Below are 18,188 nucleotides of genomic sequence, written 5' to 3'. Positions count from 1 at the left end.
TGAAGCATGTTTTCCAAAAAAATGTTAGATTAAAAGAATCCCCCTGCTGCAAAGATCTGCTCTTCAGCAGCAGTGATGGTTTTTGATAAGGGTTAAATGGATAATACCCAGAGCGGCATTTGACTGAGGGCGGCACAAACGTTCAAGAATTAAACACAAATTGTTTGAAACATCAAAAAAGCCCCTGCTTGCGGCTGAGAATAGTGTAACCTAGGGCCTTGTGTACAAAGATGTATGTATATTTCTTACTGAAACATGACACATGCATAAATTGAGAAAATTGTGTGCCCACACACAAATTTATTTTTATAAAACTGTGCATACGTATGAATCCAAGCACTTTTCTTATGTATATTTCAATCAACATTAAATTGAGTGTGCATGGCAGAATATCTGATACCTCTATTGACACACTTGCTCTTTTTTATGCCTTAATATTGGCCTGTTTAACTGTATTGTACAGAGACTTGATAAATCTGGCTGACAAACAGATATTTCCATCCCAAACAGATGTCAGGGCTTGGCTCAGAATCAGCCCTGATCAGTTTGCTACGTCCCTTCGAAATACCTCTGCTGCTAAGAAACCCAACCTGTGGTCAGGAGCTGTATGGGTACGGCTCCTTGTGGTGCTGCACTCCTGGAATGGCTGCTTTTCTAAGCATAGTTCTAACAGTATTGCCTTTTGAAACATAAAATCACTATTTTGGGTCAGAAAATGCTCTTGGTCTCCAAATACACACTGTTCACACTGCCACATTTGCAATATCCTCTAATATGGAGAGTGTACCCACTGGATAAGCTTTATGGATAAGGCTTATCCAGTAACTGTAAAAATATTGAATGCAACATGTATAGAGGTTGTGAAGTTAAGTTACAAAGTAGTTTTCTTTTTTTGTATCATGAAAGAAAATGTGAGAGAGCAGCAAAGTCAATGCTTTGTGAAGCTTGTTGAAATAAATTTCAAATAAAGCACAATTCTGGCTACAGCTGCTGGGGATTCTACATCAGGGAGGCGACACACAAAAGGCAGGTCTTGCCACCGCTGAACTGTACCTGTCTGGTGCTGCGGAAGGCGTACATGTGGTAAAGGATGGGGATGAGCTTTCTGTCACAGGCAGGGTTCAGGATATCACTGTTGATTTTAAGGTTCTTCACCATCATGTCCACCATGAAGGTGCCTAGCTCCAAAGTTACAATATACGGCCAGCTTGCCTCGCCCCCCTGCAGAGTGGGTCCTGAACGCTGCTCCATCTCCAGTTTACACCACTGTTCCCTTGGAAGGACATTGTACACCTAAAACAAAACACCACAACAATTGTTAATCTATGATTGTCTTAGTCTACATAAAGCACATCAACCCTAAGTTACAAGAAATTTGTTGCATATGTTCTAGTCTCCAGATTTGTGTGCGAAAAAATAATGTGAACTGATAACAAAGAAAAGTAACACATTCAGATGAGCTGTCCTAAAAAACATATTATAACTAGCATTGTTTTAAGTACAAAGTCTCCATATAAAAGGACCTCAGATGAAAAACAAGCACCGTAACTAACTTCCTGTATTACTGACAGCAGGAGTAAACAAGCATCCGGCTTATTATAATCTTGATAATTTTAGCATTTTCCCAAGGGCTTATGAAGCCATCAAAACACAGAGTCAGGGAGAAAGAGTGCAAACTCCCATTAAGCAAACACAGTAAGTCAACTATGCCTCAAGAAGTAACAGAGCTGGTTGTTTAGTAAATACAGAAAAATACCAAATTCATAATGATGTTGGATGAAAGGTACAAAAAAACAACAGAGTTTTTAATCACGTCTGAATATGACAAAATCAGGGCAATCAGAGTGTGGCCTAAAACAACATATAATTTCTATTAACAAAAGTTCTAAAATGATGTACAGACCAGACAAAAATAATACAGTAAAATCATCAGTTTTGCATATCAACATAGATAAATTTCAGGCAATTTCCTTGACTAAAACTAATAAAACTCAAGGATGTTTGCAGGTTTTCTCGAGTGAACGGCTACGATCAGAACTTTTTTTTTACACTTCTATTGGATTACAATTAAAAATAACCTGATAATTCAGGGTTTCAGCAAGTTTTGGCAAATATTTTACTTTAAGGCTTTGTAAGAAAATTCTGGTTTAAATTTTAGTCCAACATGAATTATGACAAATAACTTATATTTAAATAACCTACATTTGTCCAATAGCTTATTTTAACTTATCTAAGAACAAAAGAATGTTAAATTTAACTAAATGAACCTAAATTAGCGTTTTGGCATGTAGCTCAAGTGCTTTTACACCTGGGTTACCAGAGCTCAATGCCTAAAGTATATAGTGAACTTCAATACAGGGTGTATTGCTTTCCTGGATCATGAGGCTTGTAGTTTAGTCACAGATCACGACAGATAAAGTTTGACATCAAATACCTTAGCTAGAACTACAGATCATGCAATAAATGAATGCCGGCTGACTTCACTAAATGTGATTTAAGACCTGGGTAAATATATGACCTTTTTAAGACCTTGTAGAAAGAAGATTGTAACACAGAAAGATTTCTACTATTTAAAGCCTTGACCCAAAGGAGCAACACATGCAGCAGCAGCATGTCAAAATGCTGAATCAATCCCTTAAAATTACTTTGAATTTACTCGTTGCCCCCACAGATCCATACATCACTTTGTCTAACAAAAAGAAATTTCCACTAAGGTTAGCTGATTTTATTAATGTATTTGAGTGTAAAGCACAATGATATTCAACATTGTTGGTTTAAAAATATTGTTTCTGAAAACAGAAATTCCATCTATTGCCATTATTTAAAGGTAATTGGAAGTTGTTACAGAGTTTAAACTGGGAGTGAAAAGAAAATCTTGGGAATATTCAACCTCTAAAAAAAAGGCTAGCATCATCCCACCACAAAACCTTCCCATAACCCAGGATCGATCTGGAAGTACCCAATTGGCAGATTTCTATCCTGTTAACCTGATTTAGCCCTGGCCTCTGCAGTGGAAATGACAGGATAAAGTATGATTACTTTTTTACCTTGGTATCTTTGGCCAGCAGATCTGTGTAGGCATCATAGATACTTGCTAGCTTTTCTACAGTCCGATTCTGGTGCTTCTGTCGCACACAGTACTTGGTGTAGATCCTGTTGCCCAGATTTCGAGCTAAAATCTTTAGTGACTCTCCACTAAGAGGCAGGCTGGCAATACTCTGCAGAAAACACAGCACAGGTCGAGGGGTCAGAGGCACAGAAACCTGAGTTAGTACTCAATCCCATGTAGCAATAAATACAAGTTTGAGACTTCAAGTACAAACCAATGAGGGAAAAGCCCTTATTCTATTAGTAAAGCATTCTGAGCCTGGCCTTCTAATAACAAACATTATAATGTGTTTATTTTTCTAGTTCTTGAGGGAAGCATAAAAAATTGTGATGCTTTTAGCTTTGCCAGATATTCTAATTTTCAGCTCCTAATTTGATATTGCAGATTAAGTTTAATTACTGCGTAAATTAAATATATCAAATACATGTATTTCAAACCCAGGGAAGTCTTTGTGAGATTTTGTTGAGAGGTCTGTTCAGCAGGCTTGTATTACCTGTATCATAATGTCAACATACTCCTTATCCTCCAGCAGACAGAGATAGGGATAAAGGTTAAGCTTGTAGTCCTTGGTGTTGGTTTTGGTCAGGATCAGCTTGCTCTCCCTCAGCGCCTGAAGGAGGACCTTCTGCCACTGCGCCCGCTGTTCTGCCAGCAGTTCTCTCTAAAAGATTACACAACTGGAAGTCATCCATCTGAGCGCAAAAATAAAATGAACACAATGCAAAAGCCAAAAACAAACAGAAAAAACACAGTATGAACCTTCACAAAAATAAGATATGAAGATGAAACTGGGGAACAGGCTTGGTCCTTCATATAGAAATATGCATAAACAGACACTGAAAAGGAAGATAGATTGATTTTCCTGGATATCTGACACTGTAGAAAGGAGATATAAGACAAACAAATATATATGTATTTATCCATTGCTTTGGTGATATAAAAACTATGGTGCAGTTAAGACATTAGTTTTACTTAAGTAGCAGCTTTGATCAATTTTAGACTAATGCAGCGTAACATCTCATCTAAATGGGGCACAAACAAAATAAATGTTCAAATATTTGATTTATTGTGCATCTGTATAGGTAGAGAAAATATTTGAGAGGCAAGGCAAACATATTGTAAAGGAGTGGTAAGTAGAAGAATGCAAATGCAATGTGATTAATAAATGGATTTGCTAATTAACATGTAATGGCATGCAGCAAGCTTTTCATTACATAGAGATGTGTGGCAAGACTATTAACAGCCTATGGAGTTGGCAGTAACACAAAAAAACTAAATTGCATGACATACTCTATCAAGCCTGGCAAAATTGTTTACATCCCTGGAATGTTTTTACATTTTGTCTAATTACACCCACCAACCACCTTGTATTTTATTGAGACATTATATGGTAGACCCCCACAAAGTAGTGCGTAACTGTAAAGTGGAAGGCAAACTGTACAGCTTAAGCTTAGTTAGTTCGGATAGAGAGCTCCGGTAAACGGCCCTTTTAAGTCTTGCCACAGATTCTAGGTTAGATTTAGGTCTGGACTTTGACTGGGTCATTCAAAGACATGCATATGCTTTATTTTAAATCATTAGATTGTAGTTCTGGCTTTATGTTTGGAGTCATTCTTCTGCTGGAAGATGAACCATGGCCAAAGTCTTCAGTCTTCTGCAGCCAGGGTTTTCCTCCAGGGTTGCCCTGGTTGTAGCTCTATCCATCTTCCCATCAACCCTGACCAGCTTCCCTGTCCCTGCTGAAGGAAATCATCGCCACAACATGATGCTGCCACCACCATGTTTCTATATGGGGGTGATGTTTCAGGATGGTTTTGGTTCATTTTGGACCCATCTGGCCAGACCTTCTACGGCATGGTTGCTGTATCCCCTACATTGTGGCAAACTGCAGTTGGGGCTCCTTATGGCTTCTTTTCTACCTTTTTAATGGCTTGCTTCTTGCTATTTTTTTCATTGTGTTCTCTTTGCCTTTCAGTTTAAGACAACACCCATGTCTTTGAATATTTCAGATTGTGCTATACTTTTCCTATTTTGAATGATGAACTAACTAGTGCTTCGTGAGATCTGTGGAGGCTTAGGATGTTTTATAACCCAGCCCTGCTTTAAATTTCGCAGCACCTTTCTTCCATACCAGTCTTGTGTGTTACTTGACCGTTGTGATGCTGTTTGTCAACTTATATTCTCCAACAAACCTTTGAGGTCTTCACAGAAAAGCTGTATTTATACAGAATTTAAACTACCTACAGGTGGACTCTACTTTACATTTATTTGTATATTATTTATTTGTACCACATCAATTTCCACATAAAATTCACAGAAGTTTGCAGTTTTATACAAAAAGTGACAAATCTGAAGGGGTTTTAAATAGTTTACATAAAAAGTAACATTAACTAATTTAGCAGTTTTATTCCTTATGCCAGTTTTAATGCTATGCTAATGTCAATACAAAGTTTGAATATTTTTCACCAAACAGAAGTTTATAGAACACCAAGGCAGACAAAATATGGAAACTTAAGTATCTTGCTTAAAAGCAACCTAAACCACCTAAACTCATTCATGTCTTTAAACATTTTACTTTAGGGAATAAAAGTGTTCTTAAGTCACACTTCGGCAGTTCTTGCAGTTTTATTGCACATACAGGTCCTTCTCAAAAAATTAGCATATTGTGATAAAGTTCATTATTTTCCATAATGTCATGATGAAAATGTAACATTCATATATTTTAGATTCATTGCACACTAACTGAAATATTTCAGGTCTTTTATTGTCTTAATACAGATGATTTTGGCATACAGCTCATGAAAACCCAAAATTCCTATCTCACAAAATTAGCATATTTCATCCGACCAATAAAAGAAAAGTGTTTTTAATACAAAAAACGTCAACCTTCAAATAATCATGTACAGTTATGCACTCAATACTTGGTCGGGAATCCTTTGGCAGAAATGACTGCTTCAATGCGGCGTGGCATGGAGGCAATCAGCCTGTGGCACTGCTGAGGTCTTATGGAGCCCCAGGATGCTTCGATAGCGGCCTTTAGCTCATCCAGAGTGTTGGGTCTTGAGTCTCTCAACGTTCTCTTCACAATATCCCACAGATTCTCTATGGGGTTCAGGTCAGGAGAGTTGGCAGGCCAATTGAGCACAGTGATACCATGGTCAGTAAACCATTTACCAGTGGTTTTGGCACTGTGAGCAGGTGCCAGGTCGTGCTGAAAAATGAAATCTTCATCTCCATAAAGCTTTTCAGCAGATGGAAGCATGAAGTGCTCCAAAATCTCCTGATAGCTAGCTGCATTGACCCTGCCCTTGATAAAACACAGTGGACCAACACCAGCAGCTGACACGGCACCCCAGACCATCACTGACTGTGGGTACTTGACACTGGACGTCTGGCATTTTGGCATTTCCTTCTCCCCAGTCTTCCTCCAGACTCTGGTACCTTGATTTTCGAATGACATGCAGAATTTGCTTTCATCCGAAAAAAGTACTTTGGACCACTGAGCAACAGTCCAGTGCTGCTTCTCTGCAGCCCAGGTCAGGCGCTTCTGCCGCTGTTTCTGGTTCAAAAGTGGCTTAACCTGGGGAATGCGGCACCTGTAGCCCATTTCCTGCACACGCCTGTGCACGGTGGCTCTGGATGTTTCTACTCCAGACTCAGTCCACTGCTTCCGCAGGTCCCCCAAGGTCTGGAATCGGCCCTTCTCCACAATCTTCCTCAAGGTCCGGTCACCTCTTCTCGTTGTGCAGCGTTTTCTGCCACACTTTTTCCTTCCCACAGACTTCCCACTGAGGTGCCTTGATACAGCACTCTGGGAACAGCCTATTCGTTCAGAAATTTCTTTCTGTGTCTTACCCTCTTGCTTGAGGGTGTCAATAGTGGCCTTCTGGACAGCAGTCAGGTCGGCAGTCTTACCCATGATTGGGGTTTTGAGTGATGAACCAGGCTGGGAGTTTTAAAGGCCTCAGGAATCTTTTGCAGGTGTTTAGAGTTAACTCGTTGATTCAGATGATTAGGTTCATAGCTCGTTTAGAGACCCTTTTAATGATATGCTAATTTTGTGAGATAGGAATTTTGGGTTTTCATGAGCTGTATGCCAAAATCATGTGTATTAAAACAATAAAAGACCTGAAATATTTCAGTTAGTGTGCAATGAATCTAAAATATATGAATGTTACATTTTCATCATGACATTATGGAAAATAATGAACTTTATCACAATATGCTAATTTTTTGAGAAGGACCTGTATTTAAGTATCACAGAAGTTTGAATAAAGCAGAGACACTGGTTCAGATTGTGGATGGAGAGGTGGCTGCTCGTGCTCTCCAGAGGGCTCCATTAAAATGTATAATTATTTAGCCCTGGCAGTCTGTAAATGCTGCCAGACCACCTGGGACTTTAGCCTGTTCGCTTCCCACATAGCCCATCTGCACAAGCCAGGCCTGGCCGTAAATGCCAGAGTTGAAAAAAAGGCTGAGGACAAGAAAAGGATACTTCATACTAAAAGTTGTCAATTCTGAATGTATATAATTTCACGGATGATCCAAGAAAACCTTAAGTTTTAGTTTTCAGCGCAGAAGATGTTTTTCAGGTTTAAGAGATAAAGTGGAGGCAGTATATTTACCATTCTGGCCATGTGTTCAGTGACGGGCTTGATTGCTTCAACAGAGTCTATGGTGACGGTGCAGGCCTGCTCCACTCTGAGCTGACGTTTAAAACGCTCCTGGAGCTCTTCCTGAGTGAAGTCAAGTTTGGGATAAGTGTGATGTTCCCTCTACAACAAAGAAACAAAATCCAGACAGACACAAAAAGAAGAAAAAAAAGCATCATTTGATGATACTACTCAAACATTTTCCCTCAAGCTTAACCCCAACAAAAAGGGAACCTTGATGGTTCTCTGAACTAGCTGCCTTGCTGCTAAATTGGTTTGTTTTTAACATCCATTGCAATGGACTAACTGGTCCACTCATAAGGCTCAGATGAACGTTATGATTTAAAAGATTACAATGAACACATGATGAAGAGAAACCAAAGAAATACGGTAATTCCGTAGCCATTTTGAAGTCACTTACATGTTGCATTAAGCCAGATGTTTTGTGCATAACTCCATTTGAACATTTTGAGCATGAAAGTCCAGTTTAACTTTTAAATGGATTTAAATCCAGACTCCGACTAGGCCACTTCATTTTGGATTTTAAGGAAGCACACCAACCCCAGACCATTATACTACCATGACCATGTTTCACAGTTGGTATGAGGTTCTATTCCATTTTAACGCAAGATGTAACGGGCTGAGAATCTTCCGAAGAGTTCCACTTTTGTTTCACTGAACATTTCCCTTAAATCATGAAGATCAGATAAATGTTATTTTATGTTTTTTTTTTTTATGTAAGACAGGTCTTTGTATTCTTCTTGGTCAGCAATTTTCACCTTCCAACTCTGCCATGGATGAAATTTTTGCACAGTTGCCTTGATATTATAAACTATGAACACTTTGACTGAGGTAACTGAGCAATTTCCAGCCATTGAGGAACATTTTAGGTAATTTTGGTAGACCGGCCAATCCTTATAAGGCATACCACTGTTCAATTCTTTCTACATTAGTATAAAAGTTCTCAATGTGGTTCACTGGAGTGGAACCCCTTCAGGATGATAGATATAGTGGTTTGTCATCGTTCTTGAAATTCAAGAAACTTTGATTTCTTGATTTTATAGGTCATTGTTGGACAGTGTTCGCTGATGCACATAAGGAGTGTAAACTGGCCCAGGTGGTCCGACATTAATAACCTCAGAACAGTCGTGTTGGCCAAGATCACCTTTTTCACCACAACAACAATAGTCACAAAAGCATCAACCAACGAAGCAATTGCCAGCCTGCTTTGATTTTCTCTTTTATCATATGGATGGGCCAGGTGCCTGTCTTACCTGGGGCAAACATGGCATCAGGATGCACTATGGGAAAAAGGCAAGCTGGTAATGGCAGGGCAATGCTTTGAGTATCACACTTTAAGCACTGTTGCAGACCATACCTTCATTGAAACCATATTCCCTCGTGGATGTGGGGTCTTTCAGCAGAATAATTAGCCCTGCCACAAACCAAAAATGTTTCATGAACTGTTTATGAGCACAACAAGTTTGAGGTGTTGACTTACAAATGTCCCTGGTCTCAATTCAATCATTTTTGGGATATGCTCAACAAACAAGTCTGATCTATGTAGGCAATTTACAGAACATAATCGATCTACTACAATGTTGATGCCATATACCACAGAATGTCTTCGGGGGTCTAGTGGAGTTAATGCTTCAACAGACCAAGGATGTTTGTGCAGCAAAAATGGGAGCTTCAAACGAATATGAATGTGTTCATAATGTTATGCCAGATTGATGTATCGCTTTAAGATGGCTAGTTAATGCACAGAAAGCTGGGAACACAGAGGAGATTTTAGCAATAATTCTTAAAAAGAACTTGCTGTTTGACTTGTAAAGTAATATACTTTTTCTTTGCAAAGTGGACTTGTTATTTAACTGAGTGAAATAAAGTTAGAAAAAGGAAATAAAAAATATTTAGCTCTTGCATGGTAAGCAAGATTAACAGCAATGCAGCCCAAAATAATTCAATGAGAAAAAACATGTCAGTCTCTGTAGACACATTGAAACTAGATCAAACTGCATTTTGTACGATCTACAGCTTCATCAAAATTCAATCTCACACCAACAAACAATGTTCTAATTAGACCAGGCGTCTGCTGCAAACAGAGAATCAAAATTCTCCAGAGGCCATACAGGCTGCTCCTCTCTTATCAAGTGGTCCAGTTATTTGGACAGCCTTTAAGCTCCTATGACCTGCCAAAAAGTCAGAGTCTGGATTGGATATTCAAACAACCACCTTTACAAAGGGCATGAGAGCCAGTGGTAAAGACACAAGCACATCTGACCTGTTCTCTTATTTTATAAAAAGGGCAAGGTCTCACAAAGAGTTGAACCCAAAATTATTCACGACCCTGGCAGATTCAACTTTAAAGTAGTCTTTTAATTTAACCTAAATATTTCTTCTGACCGGACGTAATATTGACAACAGCCCTGCCAGAATCCTATCTTAAATCTGATAGATAACCAGTGAAGGGTAATAAAGATTAGGGTGATGGCAAGGGAGTGTTTCAACCTAAACAATCTGGAGCTTACGACCAAGGATAAAATCTCAAAGCACCAGTGGAAACATGCAAAAAACCTGGTCAGTAATTATAAGATTTTGATTGCTAGAAGGAAATACCCGCTGTCGTCATTAGCTAGTGGCTAGCTCATGGGGCACTAGAGCCAATCAAAACATTGTGAGTGCCACTTCTAGAAGTCTAAAGTTTTGTTTTGTTTTTGCTCAGTCTAAAAAACAAAAAATCATTAATAACACTGCGTTTTAACTATAATAAAAAGGCAGAGTACAATCAGAATAACCGAATATGACTGTAACTGATCTCTTAGGTGGACAGCCCTCCATTAGAATGTAAAGTAAAGACCACCTCAGATAAACAGAAATCAGCAATGGTGACAATTACTGATTTCTTAACAAACCTATTCAGAAAGATTGCCAAAAGGAGAACTTGTTTCTCTAAATAGAGCACGGCAGTACGAGTTAGGGGTTGTAAGGTTGCATTGGAAGAAAACCACAAAAACCAAAACTGAACTAGAGATGTTTAATAATGATGCCAAGCACCATGTTAGGGTAAAACCAAACAGCATATTAGTACCAATACTTCACAGACCAACTGTCAAGCATTGTGGTGGAGAGGGGTAGTTTGGGCAAGGAATGGGTGACATAGACCTGAAAATTTTTAACATGATATTTTGTGGCATTTGTTGTAATAATGACAAAAATTATTAAAAGAAAGACATATTTAAGAATGAATAAAACATCATCCTTGTCTTTTTGGCAATACATTCATCATTGCATACAGTCAGCGATGTGTTCATCTTTAGCAAGAACTCAGTTCAATCAGGCTAAAATGAATTGATTCATATTCATAGTTCACCTAAATATTTTGAAGTTCACAGTTCCAATTTGAACTAGTTCTCATTCATTTATCATAATTTGGATTATTCCATTACCTAGCATCAAAGTTATTCTCCCTGTTGTCTTTGCTCATATAAACTGTATTTGATAACAATTGGAACATCAAGTCGGGGCAGATGGGATTTGCCAGGAGTTTTTTCCCCTTTAAACTGTTATTGTGAAAAACAGACTAAAAGTGAAAGTTAACATGGTATTTGATAGAGACAGTCACTCATTGCACATTTAAAAAAAATTTTTTATAGTTCCTCTTTAATAAAGTCTTGTTTCCATGTCGACACTTTAGCTGATTAAAGCTTCGCTCGTGTAAATTAAATACACCTCTGTTGATCTTCTAGTTACTTATCTGCAGGGTGGTAGAAGTTCAAAGCTGCAGCTTTGTCTCTGCTCTATCTCCTGTCTATAAAATAAATAAAAACAAATAGGCAGCAACAAACTCCTTAATGTAACCTGATAAATAACCCATATATGTCATCATGAAGCTGAACTGAATATCTGCTACCAGTGCGCGCACACACGGTCAGCGGAAACTGAGAGTGCACCTTGAGGAGAAATTATGCAGATTTTCTCTGTGAAATATCCAGAGTTTGATGCTAAAAAATACAATGTAAATCTTTTGTTTTTCACCTAAACAAGGCGATGGTAAACAACGTCAAGTTGAGCTGCTCCTCACGTAAAAAACTGTATCTATCATTTCAGAGTTCGCAAAAATGTGAGCCCCACTTATGAGCGGTTTCATTCAAACACATTCATGCACAACACTACATTCACCTGGAGCACCACAGACCTAAATTACTTTCAAAAAATAAAATTACCCATCATTGAATAGCCTATTCAGCACACCAGTTACATAAAGAGCAATTAAACCAGTAAATGGCCTCTAAACAGCACAAGGTAATTGTATTTATTCCAATTAGAACCAAAAGTAGTAAAGAAAATTGTTAAGACAGCAAATGTAACAATCCCAACCACACTGCCTGTTTTAGGGGTTTGCAAATATCAGCAATTATCATTATCATGACATATCACAATGTTTAGCACTACAGGAGGGTCCAGCTAGATCAACTTGTAAAAAGTTAACTGTATAACAATGTATACAATGGACTCCTGGCAGAAGTGGAGGATTGTGTGTCTGTCGATAATGTCAGTCGAGGATGTGGAAGATGTGTATATAATTGGATGTTTGATATCAGGTTTTCTGCTTTTTGGAGTCAGCGGTTACCTGGCATATCGAGAAATTCGGAGAATGTCAGCAGCTGTTCTGGCAATTGTGAGGCTGCCTGGCATGTGTGATGGGATCTTCAGGGTGATCAGCACTCAGACTGAAATGTTACGTGAGCTGAATCACAGACTGGATGTGATCCTTACACAGGATCGCAGGCAGGTTGCGGTTCCTGGACTCAGGCGTGAAATGGGATAAATCTTGGAGAAAGTTGTTCGCTCAGATCTGGATGAAAGGACCAGGAATTTGGCTGTTTGGAATCACCCTTTGAGAAGCACCAGCGAGACTCTCAAGGCTGACGGAAAATTAAGAGTCAGCCTAACCCAAATAATTATTGTTTTTCTGAATCTGGCTCTCCTGCACGGCCTTGATGGCTGGCTATCTTCAACTTCTCCTGGAAGTTATGTAAACATGACGCTCTGCCCCCTCCCTTCCCTGAGGACATCTGTGGACCTGCTCAGAACTTTGTGGCCGGTTGATGAACATTTCAACGAACCATCAAGGACAATGGCCTCTGTGACAGTGCTTCATGGACTTACTTGCACACACTCACTTGCACACACACACATGCTCAAGATGAACATATGCACCCCTCACACCACCTTCACCGTTCCCGGCATGATGTTGTTTTGTAAACTTGTTGCTTCTTTATGCTGAGGTTTTTTTGCAATCTCAAACTGTATCCTGCTAAGGATAAAGTGTGAAATATGATTTTTTTCCCTCTACTTACCTAATGTGGCCTCTTTTCTCATCTAACAAGGGCAGCGCCTGTGAGTGGGCAGCAAAGCCTCGGTGACCCGTCCCCCCCTTGTCTTGTGTCATGATGTATGTTTGGATGGGTTGTACTGGAATTCTAATTTCCCCTTGGGGATCAATAAAGTATCTTTGAATTGAATTGAATTGAATTGAATTGAATAGGATAAGGTGTCGCTTAATAAGATCAATACAGCCACAAACCTGCATGGTCTACGTGGCACCAACAAAAATCCACAGGTAATAAACTGCAGCTACATAACTAACTAAATAAATTAATAATCGTTACCATTCCTTCCACTGACACCAATCAGAACCACAAATTATATTGACTATGTAGAATCAAGTGTAGCTATACAGTTTCATATTTTTGTGACAATTCAAATGCTGATACTGGAAAAAACGTTGCTGAATGTCTGTTTTGTAAAAGATGATGACCTTTATTATGGAAGTTTTAGAGTAAAATAAACCTTTGGATGCAGAGTTGAAAGGTCACACCTAAACAGCAAACCCGTACTAACTTATATTTTTTTTTAATGTTTGTCCTTTTTCCAAACTAGATCCCAACAGCGATTTTCCTGTAATCATCAAGCCAATCAGAATTCTTTATTAAAGCCCTTCAAAAGCTTATTTGGACAACTGATGTATTTTGAGCAAAGCAACATATTAGTGAAATGAGTCTGGAGAGCAAAGACAAACTAACAAACACTAAAATCACGTTGATAGTACCTGTTCTCTGGCTGGAGTTTTAGATTTTGCTGAGTCCGCTTAATTAAACCCCGCCAAGATGAATTCGCTTTAAAGTACACCCCTCACAGAGGTGGAATGCTATCACGTTTTTGCTGATGGAGGTCCATCTACACGTGAGATTAGATTAAATGGCCTTTATTGATCCCAGGAGAAATTCAAGAAGCCAATTAATCACACTCTGATGCAACATTTTGGCAATTTATTTTTCAGAAAAATAACAATCAGGTGTAATACATCATGTCCTGCTGTTCAACTGTGGCTTAATATACTTGTAGTAATTTCAGGACCAGGTAAGGACAAGAGGAGTTTTATGAAACACATCAAAGCCTAGAATTGAAAGAGGGTCTACTTACTTTGTACCGTGACTGCATGAGCTCAAGATAAAAACAAATCACATGCTGATAACAGCAATCTTACACCATCAGGCCAAAAATATGACAACCAGATAAAGTGAAAAAGTAAAAATGGTGCATGGACAGAGGCTAAAAATACAACAATTGTTCAAAAAGCTGTTAATGAGTCATGTGACAAGCAAAAGAAGGGTGAGAAAAAAGGAGGAGAGGTGAGAGAAAAAGAGGCAACACAAGCAGAGAAGCCATTAGACAGCAGAGCTGGGTGACTATAAATAGGCCTGTTCTTTTCTGGTTGTTAAGGGGTGACAATCAAATCTATCGTAGTCACACTGGCGTCTCCTGGCAGCTATTTCATCCATCTAGTGCTCCACGTGACAAAGCATAAGGAACAGACCACCTCAACATAACATATATCTCTGTCAGCTTACTAAATGAAAACACTTAATTATATGCACTGATTAATTTTCACAAAAGGCATCAATGTGTTTGGTGTTTTTTTTCATAAAACCTAAAATTCCCTTTGATACTCATTAAATAGCCACTGAGCAGCCAACATACCTTTGTGTAGAAGTCCTGCACAAGCGGCGAGAAACACTGACTTGCATTCAGGGTGTGGCAGGGCTCGTAGTCTGGCTTTACAGTTTGAATCGCCTTCAGCAGCATGTCCCTTTCATCTTGTTGGAAAACACAATGGCTGAACAGATCATCTACTGTCACCCCGTCCTCCTTCATTTGATTCAAACACCTGGACAAGGAGACACAGCCAGAGGATGGGAGGTTGGGAATTTTTGTCTGCAATTGGTGATTCACAGATGGACACTGTTCAGTCTTTCACTGGTTAAACTGTTTTTAGGTTTTCTTTGAGGGCTTATCTGCTGATTCAAAGTCTCTTTTAGGAACATGCAAATGTTTTTGTGTAAGCTTTAAGCTTTGTTTTAATTCAGCAATTAAATGTAACAAACATGGTCCATTAAAGAAAAAAATGTGCTGCAGGTTTCTTGATGGATGTAGTAGTTTAGAATCTAGGGCTGCAACTAACAATTATTTTGCTAATCAATTAATCTGTCCATTATGTTTTTGATTAATTGGTCGATTAACAATCGGATAGCAAAAGGTGCTTAATGGGGATTATTTACAGAATTTGAATCAGGCTAAAGCTATGCCACTTGAGGATTCTGGATAGAACATATTTAGTGACTAAGAAAGTTTATTATCTTAAATGCAAAATGGGATGTCTTAGAGTCTGTATACTCCAGTTAGTCGATTACTAAATTAGTTGACGATTATTTCAATAATCGATTAATCACAATTAATCTGATTAACTGTTTCAGCCCTATTTGAATTCAACTGAAAATGCCCATAGGTGAGGGTAGGAATGTGGGCCGACCGGTAAATCGAGAGCTTCACTTTTCGGCTCAGCTCTCTTCCCCACAACGGACTGGCACAGCGTCCTCATTACTGCGGCAGCCGCAATGATCCATATGTCGATCACCCGCTCCATTCTCCCCTGACTTGTGAACAAGACCCAGAGATACTTGAACTCCTACACTTGAGGCAAGAGCTCCCCTCCAACCTGACGAGGGCAAGCCACCCTTTTCAGCCCAAGAAACATGGCCATGGACTTGGAGGAGCTGATTCTCATCCCAGCCACTTCACACTTGGCTGTGAAATGCCTCAGTGCATGCTGTAGGTCTTTGCTAGAGGGGGCCAGCAGGACAATTTCATTTGCAAAAGAAAAGACAAAATCCACTGGTCCCCAAACCAGACCCCCTCTGGCCCTTGGATGCTCCTAAAAATTCTGTCCATAAAAGTTATAAACAAGACCGGTGACAAAGCGCAGCTCTGCCGTAGTCCAACATGCACAGGAACAGGTCCAACTTAGTGCCAGCAAACTCCTGCTCTGCTTGTAGAGAGACCGGATGTCGCCTAATAAAGGACCCCCAACTCCGTACTGCTGGAGCAGTCCCCACAGGGCACCTAGTACGGACATGGTCAAATGCCTTCTCCATGTCCACAAAACAGATGTGGGCGGGTTGGGTAAAATCACATGACCCTCTGAGCACCCTGTAGAGGGTGTAGAATTGGTCCAGTTTCGGGATGAAAACCACACTGCTCCTCTTTAAGCCGGTCTCTCCTCTCCAATACCCTGGCATAGGCCTTACCAGTGAGGCTGAAAAGTGTGAACACCCTGTAGTTGGAAAACATCCTCCGGACCACCACCCCAGTCTGCCAGTCCAGAGGCACTGTCCCCGACCACCATGCATTGTTGAAGAGAAGTGTCATCCAGGACAGCCCCAACATCGAGAGACTTGAGGTACTCAGGGCAGATCTCATCCACCCCCGAAGCCTTGCCACCACGGAGCTTTTTGATAACCTTGGTGACCTTAGCCTGGGTGACGAACGAGTCCAACTCCGAGGAAGGCGTCGACGGCAACATTGAGGAGATCCTCGAAGAACTCCTTCCACCACCAGCTAATGTCCCCAGGCAAGGTCAGCTGCTTCCCACCCCCACTGTATACAGTGCTGGCAAAGCACTGCTTCCCTCTCCTGAGGTGCAGGGCGGTTTGCCAGAATTGCTTTGAGGCCAACCGGTAGTCCTTCTCCATGGCCTCCCAGGCCCAAGTTTTTGCCACAACCTGGGCCATGGCACACTTGGCCTCACGGTACCCGTCAGCCGCCTCAGGAGTCCCACAAGCCACCCACAGCCGATACGACTCGTTCTTCTGCTTGACGGCATCCCTTACTGCCAGTGTCAATCGCGGGGTTCGGGGACTGCTGCCATGACGGGCACCGCAGACCTTATGGCCACAGCTATGGCGGCCAGCATCTACATTAGAGGTGAACATATTCAACTCATACTGTAAGTCTCCACCGTAAGCCAACACCATGTGTTGATCGGTGAACAGCTCAGACCCTCTTTTCAACTGAGTGTCCAAGAAAAGCGGCCAAAGGTTCAGAGACGCAACTTCAAAGTGGATCATCGACCTCCTGCCTAGGGTGTCATGGTGCCAAGTGTACTGATGAACACTCTTATGCTTGAACATGGTGTTCATTATGGACAATCTGTGGCTGGCACGGAGGTCCCATAATGAAACACCACTCGGGTTCAGATCAGGGAGGCCATCCCTGCCAATCACACCCCTCCAGGTGTCATTGTCGTTTCCCACATGGGCACTGAAGTCCCCCAGCACAATGACGAAGTCCGCAAGAGGGGCACTGTCCAGCAACCCCGACAGGGATGGCAAGAAGGCCAGGTACTCTGCACCACTGCTAGGCCCGTAGGCCGAAAGAACAGTTAGAGACCGCTCCCCGACCTGAAGGTGAAAGGATGTGACCCTCTCATCCACCGGGGTAAACCCCACCACAAGACGGCTGAGCTGGGAAGCGACAAGTAAACCCACCCCTGCCCGCCGCCTCTCCCCGCCAGCCACTCCAGAGTAAAAAGAGAGTCCAACTTCTCTCGAGAAGCTGGGTTCCAGAGCCCACGCTGTGCATGGAGGTGAGCCCAACTATGTCTAGCCGATATCTCTCGAGGAGGAGTAACCCTGATTATTTCAATAATCGAATCCGAATAATTGTTTCAGCCCTATTTGAATCCAACGTAAAATGATGGAATTAACCCCAAATACGCAACAAACTAATAGGTAAGGGCCACCTTTCTGCAACGGTTTTAACACCGTATTTGTGGAGCATAAGTAAAGCAGCAAAAGAAATTGGTATTTTAACTCAAAGCCATCATAGCATGGGAATCTCATAACAGCCATTGCCTAGTCCCTAACATTTATCAGGTTCATATTAAACTCAAAATAACAAAGTATATCAAAGAACGTGCTGGCTGCAGACCAAATACAACTGAAAAAGTGAAGGTCATTGCATTGAATTACTATGAATAAAAAAAAAAACAAATAGAAATTCTGTATTTGACCTATCAATTACCA

At 40.5% G+C, this 18,188-nt stretch overlaps 1 protein-coding gene across 2 annotated transcripts in view; it reads right to left on the bottom strand.

Moving 5' to 3' along the window:
* polrmt (polymerase (RNA) mitochondrial (DNA directed)) overlaps positions 1–18,188 on the bottom strand; it is a 79,558-nt gene that overhangs the window by 50,184 nt on the left and 11,186 nt on the right. For both annotated transcript variants that reach the window (XR_007039683.1, XM_047375088.1), the window contains exons 5-9: positions 14,809–14,995; positions 7,735–7,884; positions 3,603–3,770; positions 3,048–3,218; positions 1,054–1,293 (exon numbers count right to left, since the gene is read on the bottom strand). Coding sequence is in view for 1 of the 2 variants with exons in the window: in XM_047375088.1 (XP_047231044.1) it covers positions 1,054–1,293; positions 3,048–3,218; positions 3,603–3,770; positions 7,735–7,884; positions 14,809–14,995 (916 nt within the window). In the remaining variant the exon portion in view is untranslated. The remainder of the gene's footprint in view (positions 1–1,053; positions 1,294–3,047; positions 3,219–3,602; positions 3,771–7,734; positions 7,885–14,808; positions 14,996–18,188) is intronic.

The sequence above is a fragment of the Girardinichthys multiradiatus genome, chromosome 9 (genome assembly GCF_021462225.1).
Source record: "Girardinichthys multiradiatus isolate DD_20200921_A chromosome 9, DD_fGirMul_XY1, whole genome shotgun sequence".
NCBI lineage: Eukaryota > Metazoa > Chordata > Actinopteri > Cyprinodontiformes > Goodeidae > Girardinichthys > Girardinichthys multiradiatus.
The sequence above is the reverse complement of the archived record's forward strand: the minus strand, read 5'-3'. Positions and strand labels throughout refer to the sequence as shown.